A 22,675-nucleotide genomic window follows, 5' to 3' on the forward strand; every position below is an offset into this window, starting at 1 on the left:
CACATTGCAGGAGGATTCTTTACCAGCTGAGCCACCAGGGAAGCCCAAGAATACTGGAGTGGGTAGCCTATCCCTTGTCCAGGGGATCCTCCCTACCCAGGAATCAAACCGGGGTCTCCTGCATTGCAGGAGGATTCTTTACCAACTGAGCTATCAGGGAAGCACGCCACCTTGTGAGCCTTCCCGTAACTGTCTTTTTGATGATCCATGTCCTAACAGCACCCATGTGTTTCAGAGGGGCCGTTTGCCTTCTTGCTGTTTGTCCATATCATGAATCTGAAGGGAAATGACAAAAACAGGAGTGTGAGTGTTTGGAGACAAACAAAGTGGCAGGTTTCTTTTCAGACACTTTCTGATTCTGGGTCCAGGACTTTCAGAGTAAATATAGGATGCCTCCCTTTTGCAAATGGCCACTGGTGTGACTTCTCCATGGGTTGGTTTTACTGGTACAAAAAGCAACTCCTGGCTTGGATGTATTGACTCATTAGCCTTGAAGGAATTTACTCCTTGGCACTAAAGACTAAACTAATGCAGGTTAATTAAGGTGGAAGCTTAAACTTGGTATTAATTGAACAGCATCTTCGACTTTCAATTATCCTTGGTGCTGAAAAAGGGGGTGGCCTGGATAATCCAAAACAGCGAATAGCTTAGCATACATTCTACTTTCCCCTTTAAGTTTATCAGGATTGCTGTTCTAGTTTTGCTAGAAGGGGCTAATGTGGAAATGACCATGCAAGTCAATTTTGGAGAAAGCAGGACCCTAGCTGGGGGAGGAGGGGTCCAGGCTGCCAGGGATGCAATATCTTGTTAGCTTTTTTTTTTTCTTCTTAATTGGGGTATAGCTGCTTTATAATGTTGTTAGTTTCTGCTGTACAACAAAATGAATCAGTTATACATATCTCCCCTCCCTCCTGAGCCTCCCTCCCTCCCCCAGAACTTCCTCTATGCCATCACAGAGCACCGAGCTGAGCTTCCTGTGTTATACAGCAGGTTGCCACTAGCCATCTATTTTACACATGGTAGTATATACACGTCAATCTCAATCTCCCAATTCATCCCCCCTCCCCATGTCCACACAGCTGTTCTCTATGTCTGCACCTCTATTCTTTAGCTTTTTGAAATGTCACAAACACCTGTAAGGAAGATACCACTAACCATAATATACACGAGGAAACTGATGCAGAGCTGAAAGACTGTTCATGGTCATTTCCCAGAAATTAGTAGAATAAGTGGTTCTATGTTCCTAGGCCCAACCTATGGGTTGAACAGAGGGGGAAAATGTTTTAATGGAAACCTGAATTGCAATGTTTTTTACCCTTATGAAAATTGTGTAAGTTCTCTTCTGAGTATTATGCTGCTTTCTTTTTAAACAAAATTATGGGATCATAGCACGACTTGGAAGAAAATAGCAAAACAGAGAGAAAAGTACACTATTTTGCACAACAACCACATCATTGAGGCTTGAGGTGAGGAAGAGAGGTCTGTGTAGGTGAAGATGTACCATAGCTTTTATTACAGGGTCCATAGGACTTCTGAGAACAAGGACATATAAAAATCACATGTTTTTATAACTAGCGATGGAGTTCTCTGGTGTCACAAAGCATCCTTCACCCCAAATCTGCAGCAAAGACTGGCTATCAGTGGACACAGTGGATTTGCTCTGAGGCAGAGGAAAGAAAAGCCCTGGGAGGTCAGATGAGGCGAGAGGCGGACCAGAGCTGTGAATTAGTCAGGGTTCTCCGGAGAAACAGAACCAGTAGGAGGTTGGAGTAGTTTCTCATGAAGGATTGGCTCATGTGATTACAGAGGCTGAGACATCCCACCAACTGCTGTTTGCACACGGAAAGCCGAGGAGAGTGGAGAGTGTGGTCCAGTCTGAGCCCAAAGCCGAAGAAACGGGAGGAGGGATGGGTAAACCCCAGTCTGAGGGCGGAGGAAAGAAGAAGAGACGTGTTGGTCAAAGAAGGGAGAAAGGGTGACAAGCAACCCCCTCCCTGCCTCTTCCAGCTCCGGTTCTACTCAGGCCTTAGCAGATGGGAGGATGCCCACCCACTCTGGGGAGGGCTAACTACATAGGAGAGCCCACTTATTCATGCTCACCTCAATTCTAAAGGAAACCAACCCTGAATATTCATTGGAAAGACTGATGCTGAAGCTGCAGCTCTAATATTTTGGCCACCCGATGCAAAGAGTCGACTCATTTCAAAAGACTCAATTCATCTGGCACAGATGAATTATCTGGAGATATTCTGGGGATTGCTTTGCAAGACTCAAGTTCTGCTACACTGCTAATAAGAGCTACTGGTGCCCCTGCTCTGGCCCAGGGACCACACTTTGAGTAGCAAGGTTTTAGCATGTGGTGGGGTGGTAGCTATTAATACATCCTCTAAATCCACTGGCTGAAAGTAAACTGGTAACTAGCAGGTAAAGACTCATTCTGTCAGGCTTTCATTCTGGTCCTTGGGCATCACTCAGAGCTGAGGATATAAGATGCAGCCCCAAAGTCCAGCCAAGCACAGTCCTACAGGCTGCAGGTGGCCTGCAGGGAAGCTCACCCCTCTCTCGTCCTGAGCCCCCAGGGTCCAGACTGAAGCCCCCACTCCGGCCTGGTCCCCATCTGGACTCTGTCTCTGCCCCACTCCCCTCCAACAGCCCAGGCTGCAAAGGGAATCCTTGTTCTCTTTCTTCTTTCTCTTTGGTACCTTTGCACCAAGGTGTGTCTCTGAGGTCACGTGTCCTGTTTAGTGCATGGGTCACGTCAGGGTGAAATCAAGGAGCATGAGTGTTACCGGGGACCCCGGACTCTCTGATGTTGGAATAGTGGAGGTGGGTGTTGCCTCAGACCAAAGTGATCTTTCTCCGTCTGGGAGAGGAGTGTTCCATCGGCTTCTCATGTAAGGTGGAGGTACCACTGAATGCATAGCAGAAGGTTATGCGTTGCGTGTGTTAGGTTGGGTATTATGTTGTGTTTCTCCTGTAGCTCAATGATGGGAAGCACTTGACTAACTTTTGGGGTGCCTCCTTATTTTAGGGGTAGTTTCATGGGTCAGGATTCTTTCCTGGAGAATCCCATGGACGGAGGAACCTGGCAGGCTACAGTCCATGGGTTTGCAAAGAGCTGGACACGGCTGAGTGACTACCCCTTTCACTTTCATGTTTGTGGGGCCCTGAGGGTAGGCTGGTCCTAGACAGCCCTCTTCTTCTGACCAAGGTCGATCAGCCCTGACATTGTGATCCTGAAACACACCCATCATGTGATATGACTTCTGTCTGGGCGGCCATCGGGGCAGGAGGATGGTTGAGAAAAGTCACAGCTGGCTCTTTATGTCCCGATGAGCCTGACCTGCATGTTCCATCCGTGACATGGTTCTGGATCATGTACCACAAGCCTGATTCTGTGTGAGAACCAGATCTGACCTTTGTTCTTCAGGAACCTTCCAACCAGTGAGCATGATGGATATTAAAAAAAAAACAACAACCCACTGAAATAAATGTAAAACAATAGGTGCACTAAGTGATGTGAAAGAAGGGATGCACAGAGTGGGGAAGAGGATAAAAGGGGCGTGATCCCCATGGGGAGACAAGGAAGGATCCCTGCGGAGGTGGCAGCTGAACGGGGTCTGAGGGGTGAGTAGAGGGTCCTGGCCTGGACGTGGGGGTGGGGCAGTGGCGGGGGCGTGTGTGTGTATCTGAGGGCAGGACCGGCATGGCCAATGTCCAGACTGCCTGGGCAGTGAGCAGTGTGGCAGGTGGGGCCACGTTCAGTTCAGTTCAGTTCAGTTGCTCAGTTGTGTCTGACTCTTTGCGACCCCATGGACTGCAGCACACCAGGCCTCCCTGTCCATCACCAACTCCTGGAGTTTACCCAAACTCATGTCCATCGAGTCAGTGATGCCATCCAATCATCTCATCCTCTGTCATCCCCTTCTCCTCCTGCCTTCAATCTTTCCCACCATCAGGTTCTTTTCAAATGAGTCAGTTTTATGCATCAGGTGGCCAAAGTATTGGAGCTTCAGCTTCTGCATCAGTCCTACCAATGAACACCCAGGACTGATCTCCTTTAGGATGGACTGGTTGGATTTCCTTGCAGTCCAAGGGACTCTCAAGAGTTTTCCCCAACACTGCAGTTCGAAACCATCAATTCTTCGATGCTCAGCTTTCTTTATAGTCCAACTTTCACATCCATACATGACTACTGGAAAAACCGTAGCCTTGACTAGATGAACCTTTTTTGGCAAAGTAATGTTTCTGCCTTTTAATATGCTATCTAGGTTGGTCATAACTTGCCTTCCAAGGAGTAAGCGTCTTTTAATTTCATGGCTGCAGTCACCATATGCAGTAATTTTGGAGCCCCCCCCCCAAATAAAGTCAGCTAGTTTCCACTGTTTCCCCATCTATTTGCCATGAAGTCATGGGACTGAATGTCATGATCTTAGTTTTCTGAAAGTTGAGCTTTAAGGAAAAGGGGCCATATTAAGCACTTTTTAAAAGCAGCAGGTGGTGGCTAGTGGTGACTGCTCAGATTGTCCCAAACTAAGGTCAGGAAGCAACAGTTAGATCTGGACATGGAACAACACTTGTGGTTCCAAATAGGAAAAGGAGTACATCAAGGCTGTATACTCTCACCCTGCTTATTTAACTTATATGCAGAGTACATCATGAGAAACACTGGACTGGAAGAAGCACAAGCTGGAATCAAGATTGCCGGGAGAAATATCAATAACCTCAGATATGCAGATGATACCACCCTTATGGCAGAAAGTGAAGAGGAACTAAAAAGCCTCTTGATGAAAGTGAAAGAGGAGAGTGAAAAAGTTGGCTTAAAGCTCAACATTCAGAAAACGAAGATCATGGTATCTGGTCCCATCACTTCATGGGAAATAGATGGGGAAACAGTGGAAACAGTGTCAGACTTTATTTTTCTGGCCTCCAAAATCACTGCAGATGGTGATTGCAGCCATGAAATTAAAAGACGCTTACTCCTTGGAAGGAAAGTTATGATCAAACTAGATAGCATATTCAAAAGCAGAGACATTATTTTGCCAACAAAGGTCCATCTAGTCAAGGCTATGGTTTTTCCAGTAGTCATGTATGGATGTGAGAGTTGGACTGTGAAGAAAGCTGAGCACCGAAGAATTGATGCTTTTGAACTGTGGTGTTGGAGAAGACTCTTGAGAGTCCCTTGGACTGCAAGGAGATCCAACCAGTCCATTCTAAAGGAGATCAGTCCTGGGTGTTCTTTGGAAGGAATGATGCTAAAGCTGAAACTCCAGTACTTTGGCCACCTCATGCGAAGAGTTGACTCATTGGAAAAGACTCTGATGCTGGGAGGGATTGGGGGCACGAGGAGAAGGGGACGACAGAGGATGAGATGGCTGGATGGCATCTCTGACTCGATGGACGTGAGTTTGAGTGAACTCCGGGAGTTGGTGATGGCCAGGGAGGCCTGGCGTGCTGCAATTCTTGGGGTCGCAAAGAGTCGGACATGACCGAGTGACTGAACTGAACTAACTTGAAGGAGGATTAGGAAGAAATAAGTAACTAAATATATAGCCTGTTTTTGCAACTTGAGGAAAAGAGTAAAACAGAAGCCAAATCACAAGCCTTTTAAAGATTGTGGCAAAAGTGTGCTGGCAAGTGAAACAAGTGCTCACCTGGGGTGTTCATTCCTCTAAACACACTTTAGAGAGAGGCAGAAAGATGAAATACTACAAGCTGCCAGGACAGGCTCTGAAAGGCAGGTGAATAGAGTTTTCAGTGAGAGACGGAGTGTTCAGGGTTAGCAAAACTCACAGCTGCCTGGGCTGCATTCTTCTTTTCAAGTGAAACAGGAAATTTCTTTTTGCCAGGAGATCCACAGCTTCATTTTTCTAAGCAAAAGTCAAGGTTTGATAATCGTTTCAAGATGATTATTTATGACTTCGCAGACAAGCCTGCGGTGCCCTTGGCCCTGGCATTGCCTCTGCGCTGTCTCTGGCTGTCTCCTGAAGTTCCTGATTTCATTAGAAGATAAGAATGGCCTTGAATACTGGGGAGAAATGTAAAACTGTTAGCGGGTCCTTGTTGAAGTCGGGACATGCCCTAGTAAGCTTCTTAGGAAAGCGGTGGCAGCCAGTGATACAGGGTTTTGCCTGGCTCTATGTGTGTCTGTGTGTGTGTGTCTGTGTGTGTGTGTGTCTGTGTGTGTCCAGATCACGCACCTGGCCTGCCCTGAAGAACTTGTGTAGGATAAGTCCTGACGCAGAAGGGATGGATCCATGAGTTCCTGACACCAGGACTTTTCCCTTGCTCTTCCTTTCTCTTTCTTCCTGAGTTTGAGTTCCAGTTTCGGATGCATCTGCTGGATATGAGGGCGGTGTTTCTGCAGACCAGGGAGAGGGCTCTGTCAGCCTGGCATCTGCCACCCAGCACGGGTGGGAGGGCCTCCTGGGAAGGACCACTGGCTGCTCCTGCCTGGTCTGCCCCGAGGCTCAGGGGGGCAGAGTGGGCTGCGGTGGGCCTCTTGGAGGTGGCTTCTCAGGCTGTCCCCTCACAGCAGCAGTTGGGTCCTCACCTGGTGGCTCAGCTGGTAAAGAATCTGCCTGCAATGTGGGAGACCTGGGTTTGATCCCTGGGTTGGGAAGACCCCCTGGAGAAGGGAAAGGCTACCCACTCCAGTATTCTGGCCTGGAGAATTCCATGGACTGTACAGTCCATGGGGTCAGAGAGTTGGACATGACTGAGCAACTTTCACTTTCTCTTTCTTTCTTTCTGGTGGTAAGGGCAAGAGAGCCCTCTGAGGCCTCTCTACAGGGGCACTGACCCCATCGCTGGGTCTCTCCTGACTTTTCCTCAGGGAACAAAGGTGGGCAGGGCTGGATAACAGGTGAGGAGGGACTGGTCACCTTCTCTACAGTGTTCTCTGAAACTGAACACTGTAGAACTGTTAAGAACTGTCAAGACTTTAAACAAAACAGAAGAGATTTTTAAAAAAAGGAACGTCAATTTTATTTATTTGTCTACTTATTTTGGGTCGTGCTGGGTCTTTGTCGCTTTGTGTGGGCTTTTCTCTAGTTGTGGGACTGGGGGCCTCTTTCTAGGTGCCATGCGAGCGAGGGCGTCTCATTGCGGTGGATTCCCTTGCTGTGGAACACCGGCTCTAGGTGCGCGTGCTTCAGTCGTTGCGGCTCATGGGCTCAGTAGTTGTGGCGCTCCGGCTCAGTTGACCTGCATCTTGTGGAATCCTTCTGGGACAGGGATCAAACCTGCGACCTCTGCTCTGACGGGCAGATTCCCAACCACTGGGCTACCAAGGGCATCCAAGAATTTTTTTTTTTTTTTAACCACAGAAGGTTAGTAGTGCTTGTGGGCAGGTTGGAGAGCAGGAAGGGGCTTTGCTCAAGTGTCTCTCATTCTTGTTTACTCCTCCTGGGGCTGGTAGTGTGACAGCAGTTAGTACCTCATGCGGACGCTTCAGATCCCAAGGAGGAGGGACTTCAGACAACGGTCTGATGCCGATGTGTGGAGGTGTGATGCTCAGAGGGGTGGGCAGCTGCTTGTATTTCTGAGGATGTGGCAGGAGGAGCAGATTCCAACAATGATAATCAAAGACAGAGGCCTCCTGCAGAAGACAGGGGCGTCTGCCTTGGTCCACTCAGGGTGGCCGAAACCCAAAACCAAGTGGCTTGAGTGACATTCGTTTCTCACAGTTCTGAGGCTGGGAGTCCAGGACCAAGGCTCCCACAGACCTGATGTCTAGTGAGAGCTTGCTTCTTGGATCACAGATGGCTTTTTCTTGCTGTGTCTTCACCTGGTGGGAAGAACAAGTGTGTTCTTTGGAGCCCCTTCTTGGGACACTGACCCCATTCATGGGGGCTTCACCCTTCTGCCCTAACCATCCTCAAAAGCCCCACCTTCTCATATCATCCTCTAAAATGCACTGAAAAGTCTCCGGTGTAGTGCCAGGCTGGACAGATAGATGTATTGTTATGCAATTATGAACAGCCATTTTCTGGAGGTCTGGAAGGCGCATCTGTCTTTATCTTTTGCGCCACGAGTCCTGGTAAGGAAGTGACTCTCACAGGTAAGCTGAACACAAGAGTCAAATCTAACAATTTGAAGGCACTTTCTGGGAATCTGCTCTTAATCACACAAGACAGCTATAGCGTTGTGAGAGTAACAAAGCCTCATAAAGTGCAGAAGGTCGCTTAAATTTGAGCTTCAGTTAAACGGAGAATAATGTTTCAGCATAAGTGTGTCCCATGTAATATTTGGGATACACATATTAAAAAATAACTTTATCTGAAATTCACATATAGCTGGCATCCTGCATTTGGTAAGTCTGGCTACCCTGTACTAGAGATAACAGATATGTAAGAGTGAAATCCCATTACCAAATAAAAACTAATTTTTAGTCTTTTAAAATTATTATTATAAATAGGAATTCCTGTGTCATATAATTTCTTTGAACTTCTCAAAACATGGAGAGGATGGGAGGATGGTGGCTGTGTGGGGTCAGTGGGATTTAACGTCCCTGGAGTCTCACCACCTTCCCCATCTTGGTCAATGTCATATCTTTGGAGCCAGGAACTATGCAGGGAGCAAAGCAGGAATTCAATCAATGGTGTTGATTGAAAGATTGCATGGAATAAACAAAGGGAAAGCTCAAGAGTGGCAGCATGGCCTGGGGGCACTGACCTTGGGAGCTGCTGGACAAATGGTGACTCCTTTGAGGCCTGTTTCTCTTTTCCTGAGTGCAGGGCATCGCCTCCCAGCACTGAAGTCCATAAAAAATAAACTTCTGCTCCCGAGTGAGTCAATGACCTTCCTACCGATTCCACACGTCCTTACTGAGAACTCCTTTGGAATCGGCTGGCGTTTCAGCGAATCCTGGATGCCGGGCTGTGGACTGCAGTCACAGTAGCTCGCCCAGCAACCAAAGAAGGCTCAGCCGTTCCGAGTCAGGACCTTGAGTCAGTGGCCCTGCAGGGGTGGTAGGTGGGCTAGATTCCCAAGAGTCATTTCTGGGAGTGTATGGTACAAGTGGGGGCTTCCCAGGTGGCACTAGGGATAAAGATCCCGTCTGCCAATGCAGAAGATGTAAGAGATGTGAGTTCGATCCCTGGGTCGGGAAGATCCTCTGGAGGAAGGCATGGCAACCCACTCCAGTATTCTTGCCTGGAGAATCCCATGGATGGAGGAGCCTGGCAGGCTATCTTCCACGAGTGAAGCCACTTAGCACATACGTGTGAAGGTACAAGCAGGGTGGTGCGGGGAGCGGTCTGGGGATGCCCCTGGGCAGCCCAGGGGCTCCCTCTGGACTCTCATTTCAGCTGCCGGGACTCGGGGCTGTGGTCTCCAGTGAGCCCTTTCATCCACCTGCATCTTAGTCTCCTTGGTTGTAAAAGGAGGAATTTGTGTTCACCCTATGGACCGTTTTCAGCTTTCAGCAGCAGTGCTTACATCCTGTGCTCCTGGGTTTACCTTCCTCTCTGTGTCATTTTGTTTCTGGGAGAACAGGCCCCGATGACCTTGGCCCTGCCCTGTGCCTTCAGAGCTGAGAGTGAAAAAGCAGACTGTTCCTCCCTGGGTCCTGAACCTTTTATCCAGAAAGAAGGGAAAGCTGGATGTTTTTTTTCCCCCGCTTCTCTTCTTTAACAGATATTTTTAGCTTTTCTAAAAGCTTCTCACTCTGAGCCTTAAAAAGAAATAGGAATCTCTTCCAAAAATGCAAATGCCCTGGCAAGAAGCTGGAGGGGTGTTTTCAATCTTCACTGAACAATTGTTTTCTCCTCCATGGATGTTCACGGTGTAAAGGGCTGAAGGTTGGGGGTGCAGAGAGGGGGATGGAAGGTGTGTGACAACCCCAGGGACACCGGGGACAGTAGGAGCCTTTCCGGGGTTGCCCCATGGTGTGTGCACTATGGCTGGCTTTCCTCAGTCAGGAGTTTGTTCAAGTCGCTCCTGAAAGCTCTGGGCTGGATAGGAAGCTACTCTCTGTGTTTAGAAAGTTGTTGAGTCCTGACAGCCCTGAGATGTGGAGGGGGCTTCCTGGCTCCCTGCTGGGTCCCAGCGCCTTCCACTGGCTATTTGAGGTCTCTCGTCTCCCATGGTGCCCCTTCCTTCCCTGATTCCTCGTCCCGGCTTCACACCACAAAAGACCACCAGCCGAGGAGGGAGTGATGAGCTGTATTCCATCTCTTTCCCAGGATGAGGACGGCAAACGGGGTGAGGGCTGAACACTCTAACATGGTGAACACGCTACTGAGCAGCTTGCAGTCTGTGACTTCACTTACTCTTTACAATCATCTTGCAGTTATGCCTAATCCATATTTTACCATTCCCAGTTGTGACCTAGTTGAAGTGGGCTAGATCCACAGGACACACTCAGCTGTAGTTCAGCAACGCCATCATTGAATGCCAAGTTTTTGGTCATAGACAATGGGTTCAGAAAGTTTCGTGGGAAGCCGGATCAGGAGACATCTCCTCCATCTGCTGGTGTGACTAGGGTCTGCATCTGGATGGGTGGGTAGTGGAAGTGACCCTTCCAAATGGGTGACCAGACCAACATGAAGAGAGGAAGAGCTTGAAAACAGGGGTTTTATTTGACAAAAGCCCCCCTCGATCTGTTCAGGGTCTGCTAGGTGCTGGCTGTTTGGAAGGCGTAGGGGGAGAAATGGAGAAAAGCGTGTCTGCAGCCCTGGGTTCCTTACTTTTAGAGGAGAAAAGAAAACTCTTGGCAAGAGTTTGTCCTCATATTCCTTGAGTCACAGAAACACATTTAGGAACCGTAAACTTAAACTTCCGTGAAGGTGAGTTCTCTGATGGCTGCTCTCATGACAGAGTGGCCATCAGGACTGTCATGGCTATCATGGAATGATAGCAATCATGAAATTCAAGCCACATTACCCTGCCACTTGGGATTATATTTCAACCATGAGGAATTTAGAGAAATCAGAGATCTCATTTTCTTTCTATGATTATCCAGATTCTGAACACTTATTAAAATTCATTTTTATTGGATTAGAGCTGCTTTACAATGTTGTGTTAGTTTCTACTATATGGAGAATAGATCAACCAAACGCATACATATGTCCCCTCCCTTCTTGGATTTCCTTTATACTCAGCTCACCGTAGACCATTAAGTAGAGCTCCTTGTGCCACCCAGTAGGTTCTCACTAGTTGTCATTTTACATGTAGTAATGTACATATGTCGGTCTCAGTCTCGTAATTCATCCCACCCCCTGCTTTCCTCCTTGGTATCCATACATGTGTTCTCTATGTCTGTGTCTCTACTTTTATTTTGAAAATAAGAACATCTTTACCATTTTTTCTAGATTCCACATATATGCATTAATATATGGGGTTTCCCTGGTGGCTCAGCTGGTAAAAAATCTGCCTGCAATGTGGGACACCTGGGTTCAATCCCTGCGTTGGGAAGATGCCCTGGAGAAGGGAATAGCTACCCACTCCAGTGTTCTGGCCTGGAGAATTCCATCGACTGTGTAGTCACATATATGCATTAATATATGGTATTTGTTTTTCTCTTTCCAACTTACTTCACTCTATGACAGGCTCTATCACTTTTAACAGTTGCATATTTTTAAACTGTGTGTTACTATCAGAAAAAGTTTTGAACAAAGGATCCTAGATATGTATAAATGTTTATTTATAAACTGGATGCTATATTGCATTAATATATAATGTTTTTTAAAATATATACCAGAATAGAAGTCTTAAACTAATGAGATACTTGTAAATCCTATAACTTTCTTCCTCAGCCTCTATGATTCTCCATGCGTATCTTTGAAGAATGTAGGTCTAGACCCTGGTCCTAGGGAGAATGTTTTCTGAAATGGCAAACGTGGGTATTATAGAGCCTCCGAAACAAAAGGCTGTCGAATGGGTGGTTTAAAGAACAGACATGTATTGGCTTATGGTCCTGGAGCCTGGAAGTCTGAGGTCAGGGTATTCTGCTTCTGAAGGATGTGAAGGAGAATCTGGTCCACGCTGCTCCCCTGAATTCTGTGGTTTGCCAGCCAAGTTTGGCGATCCTTGGCTTGCAGAAGCATCATCCCTGTCTCTGCCTTCATCTTCCCCTGGGGTTCTCCCTGCGTCTTTTCACATCGTCTTCCCTCCTTGCACCTCTGTGCCTGTCCAGATTTCCCCTCATTGTAAAGTCATAGTCATATTGCAATGGAACCTACCCTAATGACTTCATTTTAACTTGATGACTTCTGTAAAGATCGTATTTCCAAATAAGTTCATACTCTGAGGCACTAGGGGTTAGGACTCCCACATAACATTTGGGGGAACATAATTCAAAGTCTATAACATCTGGGAAACATGTACTTTGCTTTAAGCAGTTAATTTGTGCCTGGAAAAGCTGTATGCCGATTACATATTTGCAGTCACGTGGTCGTGTAAATTATGGATGTGTTCTTAGGGACATTATTTATAAACTGGTCTCTGTGAAGCCACTCCAATATTTTTTTTTCTAGTGAGAATGAATCCTTTCTTCCTCTACCTGTCTACAGAAAGTGTTTTAAACCTTTCTTTAGCTCATATTTATTCTACCTTGTATAATGGTTGCCATGACAGATTCTCACATAAAATTGAAAGCTTATCAGGGAAGAAATGTTTTCATTGACGTTTTTGTCCATTTCCCTTTATAACAACTTCCTATCTTCCAGCTTGCCAGTCCAAAGTATCTTTTTTTTTTTTTTTTTTAGAGTTCTCTCAAACACGGTAGATGATCAATAAACACATCTTGAATTAAATTGACCTTTTTGTGAAATGTGGAGCCTTTCTATCAAGTTAACAGCAACTTCCTGGTCAGTTATCTTTGTGGAAGTCATTGAAATTCATCAACTGCCTTCCAGTCAAGCAGGGGTGAGAAGGTACCGTCCATCCCCCATGCCCATCATTCCATTTCCCACAGTTTTTAAAAGAGAACTGAAAGCGCTTGTTGGTACGTGTTCAGGCTCACAGAACTTCACTTAATTAAACAGAACTTGGCTAACATCTGGGGTGGAGATACATCTTCCCCACAGAAAATTGCCTTGTTCTCCAGGGATGAGTCATGCCCCTAAGTCTTGGCCCGGGAGCAGGTGTTCATGGGGGTTATGTCCTGGCCTCCAGCGACCGTAAAATGCTCTTTCTGTAAGTGGCAGAGTGTCTGGGAGATGCAGAAGCACCTGCGTTTCTTTACCAGCTTTGAAGAAGTGTCACGGAGACTTTTCATTTAAACCTTCAGAGTTCCTGCTTATCTGCTGACTTGGCTGCAAGGCTAGTGAGAGGAGGTTGTTGGTAAACGAATAATAATTCATTTTGGCTAGCCACCTTACAAATTCAGTTGGTTAAATAATGCTGGTTGCCACTGTGGAAGTCTGTGATTTTCCAGCCTCCTATGGATTAACCATTTTGCTTCATAACAGCATTCAATCAGCTCTGGCAGATGTCTGTTGCTTGTATGTTACCAAAGGTGAAACCAGTGAAAGTCAGGTTCTTTCAACCTACTTGCTACTCTTATGTCATCTGTCAGCTGGATTCACCACATAATTTTGTCACCCTCACATCATATGGTTCTCTCTGGGAACACCATCAGTCAGTGAGTCCTTCTGATCCACAGACTGGGAGCAGAGAAATCATCCCTGCCTTTTTTGCTTCTGAAATAATTTGTCCTAGAGAGTTGACCATTTTTGATAAACCAAGATAGATTTCCCATGGCATTGTAGCAGTGTGAGAAAGCTACTCAGACTTTCACTTCTTTTCCAATAAACTGTGCATATAGCATTGCTCTTCTTACCAAAAAGTGACTCTTTGATCATTGGCTGAAATACTTTTTACCTATGAATATACTTGAGACAACCAAATAAGGATCTAGCAAAGTACCCAACTTTTGTGCCAGACACATTACTATTATCTCATTTATTTATTTATTTATTTTAATTTTGTTTTATTTTTAAACTTTACATAATTGTATTAGTTTTGCCAAATATCAAAATGAATATCTAGTTATCTGACAATGAGCTTTAAATTTTTTCATAAATAAGGAAATTGAGGCACAGAGAAGTTGAGTATTTTGCTGTAGGTCACACAATTTTGAGTGGCAGACCCCAGATCAGAAGACAGGGATGACCCAATCCAGAACTCTTTTTCTTTGCTATATTCTAATGCCCACATACTTCAGCAGATTTAGCTCCTCTCTGCCCAGTTCAAGAGTTTAAGAGTTTGTCTACCACATTGGATTTTCAAAATGGGCCACGTCTGCTGTAAATAAAGATTTCCAGGCTGCCTCATGACACAAGGCTCGACTCTGTAATGTGCTACCACTTACTGGAGGAGTTGCTTCACACGATGACATGATGGGAATATTCCATTTCTCTTCAACAATGACCTTTTATTAGTTTGAGGGAGCAGCTTACATATCAGTGATTCAGGATTGCAAAGCAGAACTATCTGTTTCTGAGAAGGCTCACCACCCACCTGCATGTTCCCTTACACTAACCCTCCTCCTTCAGACTTCAAGACAGCAAGTTGCAGGGGATACAACATACGGCCCTTGTTAATTGCAAATTAATAGTGCCAGGGAGCCATGCAGATGGCACCTGAAGTCAGTTGCTGACGGCATCATGTTCTGGTTATTTTTTTCTTTCCTGTAAGGCAACCGCACCCCCAGCAAAAGCTGAGTGGTCTCAGATTCTTGTTTTGCCCTGTGTTGCTAAAGAATGGAATTGTGTTCTTGGCTTAGCCACCTTACAAATTCAGTGGTTTTCTCACTTATTTACTCATTAATTATAGCCAGTTCCAGGCTCTGGTGGTCACAGGACACAGGTGTGACTCTGCACAAATTTTTCTGTACATTTTAGACCACATTGCTTAGCTGGTAAATACTGTGCTGTGTTCCTTTGCTGATTCTCGAGCAATCTAGAGGGAAACTCCAGTGTCGTAATAGGTCCACTGGGAACATTTGTGCTTTAGTTGGCAATTAGGTTGAACTCATCAAATAATCTTCCCTACCTGCCACCCCCCCACCCCCTAAGGCTGTTGCATGCCAACAACCAAAGTCAACAGAAAAGACCAAACCCGAAATTTGTAGGGGAGAATGATCCTTGTAGTAAACTGGATGATGTCATTCTCCTGACTTTCCTAAACTGGATGGGAAGAATAGTTTTAGCAGCTGGCTTTGACTTATGTATTTGAACAGTTGCTTAGAAAATAAAGCACCATCCGGGAGTTTGACATAACCTTGCACTTCACATTTTAGGACAGGAGCACAGACCTGGGGTAGGTGGCTGTACCTTAGACCAGCCTGAACTTCTTAAACATCTAGCCATCTCCTCAAACTTTGTGATTAATCCTTCTAGAGAAGAAGAGTGTGTGTGTGTGTGTGTGTGTGTGTGTGTGGCAGGGGGCAGGGAGGGGGTTAGACCCAGGTCTATCTGGCTATAAAATCTTAGATCTGGAGGGACAATTAAAATATCCTGTTATGGGAACCCCTTCCTTTTTAGGGAAGCAGACATCCCTGCCTGGCACCCTGATACTTGAGCTTCATGAATATGTTCCAGCCCTGGAATGGGCACAGGTGCTCATCAAGGCCAGCTTGGTCCTCAGTTGTGGCTGGAAGCAACAAAACTGACAAAGTTATGGGCAGCAGGCTGGAAATCTGAAGACGGGAAGGCTCAGGTCTCACTTAGTGGTGCCTCCTGAACCATCCATGCCCACCTCTCTTGTTTTTCAGTCTCTTGTTTTTAAGTATGACTCTTCAAAACCCTGTCGACTACAACACTCCAGGCTCCTCTCTCCTTCGCTCTCTCCCGGATTTGGCTCAAATTCATATACATCGACTAGATGATGCTATCTGTCTCATCCTCTGTCACTTCCTTCTTTTGCCTTTTATCTTTCCCAGCATCAGGGTCTTTTCCAGTGAGTCAGTTCTTCGCATCAAGTGGCCAAAGTATTGGAGCTTCAGCATCAGTCCTTCCAATGAATATTCAGGACTAATTTCCTTTAGAATTGACTGGTTGGATCTCCTTGCAGTCCAAGGGACTCTCAAGAGTCTTCTCTGACACCACAGTTCAAAAGCATCAGTTCTTCAGTGCTCAGCCTTATGGTCCAGCTCATACATCCATACACGATTATTGGAAAACCACATCTTTGACTGTATGGACCTTTGTTGGCAAAGTGATGTCTCTGCTTTTTAATATGCTCTCTAGGTTTGTCATAGCTTTCTTTCTAAAGAGCAAGCACTTTTAATTTCATGGCTGCAATCATCGTCCACAGTAATTTTGGAACCCAAGAAAATAAAGTCTATCATTGCTTGCACTGAAAGAGATGAAAGAAGAGAGTGAAAATGCTGGCCTGAGAATATGAAAAAAACTAAGATCATGGCATCTGGTCGCATCACTTCATGGCAAACAGAAGAGGAAAAAGTGGAAGCCCACTGCTGAGGATGTTAAAAATAGAACCAGTCATGGTGCCTCATGGTGGCTCATGGCTTGTTGTGCTGCTGTAATTAAAAGTTCGGCCCAAACTCTGAACAGCAGAAGAAGCATCAGTTCAAGTTCTGGGCTTCCCTCCAGCCAGGCGCTTCCCAAATGCCCTTTGCTCACGTCGTCTCTTCCAGGGCCCCTTTCCAGTGTGGCTGTCATTTTGTGAGTGGGTGTATCCTCTCCACCCCTCCACTCTCTGCAGGAGCTGATTACAGTGACAGGAACCAGCCCTGGGCTCAGGTCCACGGGAGACACTTGTGGGCAGGAAGCCTTTGGCCCACTCTGCCTCCTTCCATCTACATAACCACCCACTTGAGCCATGAATAGACACAGAGCTCACCTCACTGAGCAGCACTGTGCCCAGAGGGAGAAAGGGAAGCCCAGGGAGATGGTGTGGTCCATGTGGGGCGAAGGTGGATGCTTGAAGGTGGATGAAGCGACACAGGCTCCGGCTTGTCTTCTTGTTCGAATGACTTGCTCTTGGTGTCATGTTACTCTTGTAGGATGCTGATCAGAAAGACCTCATGGGATTAAGACACATGGAAAAGAGAAGATGATAAAGATGGGGCAGAGGGAGAAGTGGACCTGGGTGGGAGCCCGGGGAAGGTTCAACGGACACCCTGGAGGGTGGTGGAGCTGGGCTAGCCCTTCAGAAAAGTCTAGAATTGCAGCCACCAGCAGGATCTGGTGTTGATTAGAGGTTGGATCCAGGCTGCCCTGGGAAGGAGCCTTGGGTGAGGCATGTTTGGCCAGTACCATGCACACTAAATGTGGAGCTCAGTCTGCGAGCCTCCTCACTCTGGGGCTGAACTGCCTACCATGTATCTTACCAATAAATGAAATTCAATTAGCATTAAGTGGATATTTACTATGTGTGAGAACTCTGTGCTGAAGGGCATTATTTAAAAATAAGTGGGAAATACAGTCCCCACATCCCATAATTTACAGACCTGCTTGTGTGTGTGTGTGTGAGTGATTGGTGGTCAGGGAGGTGGAGGAATCTTTCACAGAAAGACATGGTTGACACAAATGCAATGAGGAGATGGAAACAGTCCTATGGAGTTTTCATAAAGTTGAGATGGATCACTTCTAGCTGAGGGGAGCAGGCCGTACTGGCTCTGGAGTTGGTCTCGCAGGGTGGGTGGGACTTAGATGAGAAAGGGAAGCTCAGGGACATTCCAAATGGAAGGCAGCCATGGTACACACAAAGGCACCAGTACTAGAGGATATGGAACACACTCGAGAGTGTGTGCTGTGCCCGCATGTTGGGAGAAAGGATGCCCAATGGCTTGTACAGGGATGCTAAGTTGCTTCAGTCATGTCCGACTCTTTGTGACCCTATGGACTGTAGCCCACCAGGCTCCTCTATCCATAGGATTCTCCAGGCAAGAATACTTAAGACGGTTGCCATTTCCTCCTCCAGGGGAATCTTCCCAACTCAGGGATCTAACCCATGTCTCTTATGCCTCCTGTGTAAGAGAACCCACCTGTGGGTGGGTTCTTTACCACTAGTGCCACCTGGGAAGCCCAGCCAAAGGCTTAGTTTGGCCAAATAACAAGATAGGAAAGTCGTAGGATAGTGGTAGGCAGTTCATCTTCTTCTTCCTCCCACCTGTCTCCCACCCTCACTGGCCCCCAATGCTAAACTGAAATGTCCTCAAAGACTGTCTTATTGGTCCTGCACCAGACTCAAGGGGACAACCATCTGCCAATTCCACTCAACCAGTGGGCTTTAACTCCTTTCTCCAAGTCACAGAAAAAGTAGACGGACCTGAAATATCTGTCCTGTTGCTTCCCTACTGCTCTTAGATGCTCTTCCTGACCCCACCCTCCTCCAGCGGAGCATATAACAATTTTTTAGAGGAGCCAAATAACTCCAGAAAGAATGAAGGGATGGAGCCAAAGCAAAACCAATACCCAGCTGTGGATGTGACTGGTGATAGAAGCAAGGTCCGATGCTGTAAAGAGCAATATTGTATAGGAACCTGGAATGTCAGATCCATGAATCAAGGCAAATTGGAAGTGGTCAAACAAGAGATGGCAAGAGTGAATGTTGACATTCTAGGAATCAGCGAACTAAAATGGACTGGAATGGGTGAATTTAACTCAGATGACCATTATATTTACTACTGCGGGCAGGAATCCCTTAGAAGAAATGGAGTGGCCATCATGGTCAACAAAAGAGTCCGAAATGCAGTACTTGGATGCAATCTCAAAAACGACAGAATGATCTCTGTTCGTTTCCAAGGCAAACCATTCAGTATCACAGTAATCCAAGTCTATGCCCCAACCAGTAATGCTGAAGAAGCTGAAGTTGAACGGTTCTATGAAGACCTACAAGACCTTTTAGAACTAACACCCAAAAAAGATGTCTTTTCCTTATAGGGGACTGGAATGCAAAGGTAGGAAGTCAAGAAACACCTGCAGTAAGAGGCAAATTTGGCCTTGGAATACGGAATGAAGCAGGGCAAAGACTAATAGACTTTTGCCAAGAAAATGCACTGGTCATAACAAACACCCTCTTCCAACAACACAAGAGAAGACTCTGTACATGGACATCACCAGATGGTCAACATCGAAATCAGCTTGATTATATTCTTTGCAGCCAAAGATGGAGAAGCTCTATACAGTCAGCAAAAACAAGACCAGGAGCTGACTGTGGCTCAGACCATCAACTCCTTATTGCCAAATTCAGACTTAAATTGAAGAAAGTAGGGAAAACCACTAGACCATTCAGGTATGACCTAAATCAAATCCCTTATGATTATACAGTGGAAGTGAGAAATAGATTTAAGGGCCTAGATTGATAGATAGAGTGCCTGATGAACTATGGAATGAGATTTGTGACATTGTACAGGAGACAGGGATCAAGACCATTCCCAAAGAAAAGAAATGCAAAAAAGCAAAATGGCTGTCTGGGGAGGCCTTACAAATAGCTGTAAAAAGAAGAAAAGTGAAAAGCAAAGGAGAAAAGGAAAGATATAAACATCTGAATGCAGAGTTCCAAAGAATAGCAAGAAGAGATAAGAAAGCTTTCTTCAGCGATCAATGCAAAGAAATAGAGGAAAACAACAGAATGGGAAAGACTAGGGATCTCTTCAAGAAAATCAGAGATACCAAAGGAACATTTCGGAGTTCATCAAGGCTGTATATTGTCACCCTGTTTATTTAACTTATATGCAGAGTTCATCATGAGAAACGCTGGACTGGAGGAAACACAAGCTGGAACCAAGATTGCTGGGAGAAATATCAATAATCTCAGATATGCAGATGACACCACCCTTATGGCAGAAAGTGAAGAGGAACTCAAAAGCCTCTTGATGAAAGTGAAAGTGGAGAGTGAAAAAGTTGGCTTAAAGCTCAACATTCAGAAAACGAAGATCATGGCATCCGGTCCCACCACTTCATGGGAAATAGATGGGGAAACAGTGGAAACGGTGTCAGACTGCTCCAAAATCACTGCAGATGGTGACTGCAGCCATGAAATTAAAAGACGCTTACTCCTTGGAAGGAAAGTTATGACCAACCTAGACAGCATATTCAAAAGCAGAGACATTACTTTGCCAACAAAGGTCCGTCTAGTCAAGGCTATGGTTTTTCCAGTGGTCATGTATGGATGTGAGAGTTGGACTGTGAAGAAGGCTGAGCGCCGAAGAATTGATGCTTTTGAACTGTGGTGTTGGAGAAGACTCTTGAGAGTCCCTTGGACTGCAAGGAGATCCAACCAGTCCATTCTGAAGGAGATCAGTCCTGGGATTTCTATGGAAGGAATGATGCTAAAGCTGAAAGTCCAGTCCTTTGGCCACCTCATGCGAAGAGTTGACTCACTGGAAAAGACTCTGATGCTGGGAGGGATTGGGGGCAGGAGGAGAAGGGGATGGCAGAGGATGAGATGGCTGGATGGCATCACTGACTCAATGGACGTGAGTCTGAGTGAACTCCGGGAGTTGGTGATGGCCAGGGAGGCCTGGCATGCTGCGATTCATGGGGTCGCAAAGAGTTGGACACGACTAAGAGACCGATCTGATCTGCTGAACCCTACAGCTATTTGTAAAATGAATCTGAAATAAAGCTCCAGCTTCACATTCTGGGAGAAGACCGTATTCTCAGTTTCTTCCAGCCTTTTCAAGGAGTGATCGCCATGGGAGCCTGAGACCTTGGCATGGGGCTGTGTGATCTGGACACCCACCCTCTAGGGGCTGGTTTCCTGGGCCATCACAGGTTGCCATTTCCTCTCTGGGGGAATCTTCCTGGCCCAGGTGTGTCTCCTGCATCGGCAGGCAGATTCTTCACCACTAGCACCACCTGGGGGGCATGGAATTAGTGTCAAATGGTAGCTCAGACTTTAAAGCGTCTGTCTACGATGCGGGAGACCTGGGTTCGATCCCTGGGTTGGGAAGATCCCTTGGAGAGGGAAATGGCAATCCACTCCAGTACTATTGCCTGGAAAATCCCATGGACAAAGGAACCTAGTAGGCTACAGTCCATGGGGTCGCAGAGAGTTGGACATGATTGAGTGACTTCACGTTTGCATTCACCACACAAGAAACCTTTAGGAAGGATATAAATAAAGACGTCCTACACACTCTTTCCATCACCATGCCTGTCAGAGAGATATTGATATTTAACCATTGAATGAGTGGGTTTAGAGTTGGGGGAGTGGAGTTTGGACACAAATGATCAGGGAAGCTCTTTGGAGGAGAAAGGAGCCTGGAGAGTTAGTGTCTCCATTTCAAACCATGAACAAATAAATGTTTGCATGCCTGGCAGGGCAGGTAAAAGAATGGTGACAGACATTTGGGAAGTGCTTTCAAATATATGAAACTATTTTTATTGTTATCACATTTGGACCCTTTCAACAGTCCTTTGGGAGTGTTGTGTGTGCGTGTGCATGCTCAGCCATTCAGTTGTGTCTGACCCTTTGTGACCTCATGGACTTAGCCTGCCAGGATACTCTGTCCATGGAATTTTCTAGGCAAGAATACTGGAGTGGGTTGCCATTTTTCCCTCCAGGGAATTAAACCACTTATACCTCTGAATAAACCTGGACAGCAGACACTAATACAAATCCTATCTTGGATCTAAAACAGAGGAAAAGAAATGACCACGGGGAGCCTAAGGTCAGTTGCATAATTAGCATCGGCAGCTGGGTTGGATTTGTCTTCCAGGCAATTTGCCATGGGTGGGGTGCCCCCTACCCCAGTTTTCTTGGAGAGGGCGTCCCATGGCAGGGAAGGGAGATACAACTCCTTCCTGTTTCTGATGCCTCATTAGATTCTAGAGGAAGAGACTGTGGCAGGACTGAAAATTCTAGAAACTTCTGTCTTCCCTGTTAGCTCTGCCTGGCTGCTTGAGGGCAGTTTAGTCTTCACCCTCCTTTCTTGGGGCTCCCTGGAGTAGCACTCATCATATAGTTCTTTTCTGGCTGCACAGGGAGGTGCAGACCAGACCTAGGAAGCCCTGCATCCCTGGAGGGAAGCCTCAGAGTGGGCTGTTCGGAGCTGAGAGCAGCGCTTATACCTGGCCTTCAAACACTCCCCGAGCGGCATTCCTCTGCCCTCAGTGCCCTGAAATCCCTTTAGAGAGGCAAGTCCTGAATATAATACAAGTCCACTCCAGAATGTCCCAGAATTTCCCCCAATCCAATAGAGAATAATTATACTGGTATGGCTACAATTCAGCTACTGATAAGGCTGACCCCTATGCTGGTCAGGTAGTCTTTTTCTCCAGCAGCTATAGAAAATTCAAACAGTCCTTAGAGCACTGTCTGCATGGACTGCTTTAAGCCTGACAAATGGAATGATAAAATCCTTAGTCTGCATAAAGTTCCATTTTGTCCTTTTCTGCCTTTCAACAATCAAATTAAACTTGGAAGGGCTTTTCCTCACTCCGGGGAGGAAAAGTGCCATTGGAAAAAAAAAAAAAAAAAAGAATCATCTCACTGGCAAATTAACAGATAAGAGTCAACCCTGCTGACACAATGCCAAGCTGAGGTAAAAATTCAATCTCTTTATCACAGAAAAGTCATTTTTACTAAATCGGGGAAATAAGAGTAGGTCAGGATACAGGAACAGTTTCTCCCTCTCGACGTTTGAGATATAAAACTAAAATGGAATTGGCACTTATGTGTGAATCACAACCCTATTCTCCTTCAGATGACACCACATTTATTAAATTCTTCTATGAGAAATTATAAAGTTGCC

At 46.1% G+C, this 22,675-nt stretch overlaps 1 protein-coding gene and 1 long non-coding RNA gene across 3 annotated transcripts in view; both read left to right on the forward strand.

Annotated features, from left to right (window-relative positions):
* Positions 1–18,395: 18,395 nt before the first annotated feature.
* LOC132346524 (craniofacial development protein 2-like) lies at positions 18,396–19,201 on the forward strand (the record flags this gene model as incomplete). Its single annotated transcript, XM_059891601.1, is given in 2 exon segments — positions 18,396–18,840; positions 18,843–19,201. Coding segments are annotated over 2 exon segments (804 nt in total), but the record flags the coding sequence as incomplete, so codon positions are not given.
* A 1,931-nt stretch (positions 19,202–21,132) lies between these two features.
* The window catches only part of LOC112448884 (uncharacterized), an 82,768-nt gene continuing 81,225 nt past the window's right edge, over positions 21,133–22,675 (forward strand). For both annotated transcript variants that reach the window (XR_009496536.1, XR_003037352.2), the window contains exon 1: positions 21,133–21,592. This is a non-coding gene — a long non-coding RNA (uncharacterized lncRNA). The remainder of the gene's footprint in view (positions 21,593–22,675) is intronic.

The sequence above is a fragment of the Bos taurus genome, chromosome 11 (assembly GCF_002263795.3).
Source record: "Bos taurus isolate L1 Dominette 01449 registration number 42190680 breed Hereford chromosome 11, ARS-UCD2.0, whole genome shotgun sequence".
Taxonomy (NCBI): Eukaryota; Metazoa; Chordata; class Mammalia; order Artiodactyla; family Bovidae; genus Bos; species Bos taurus.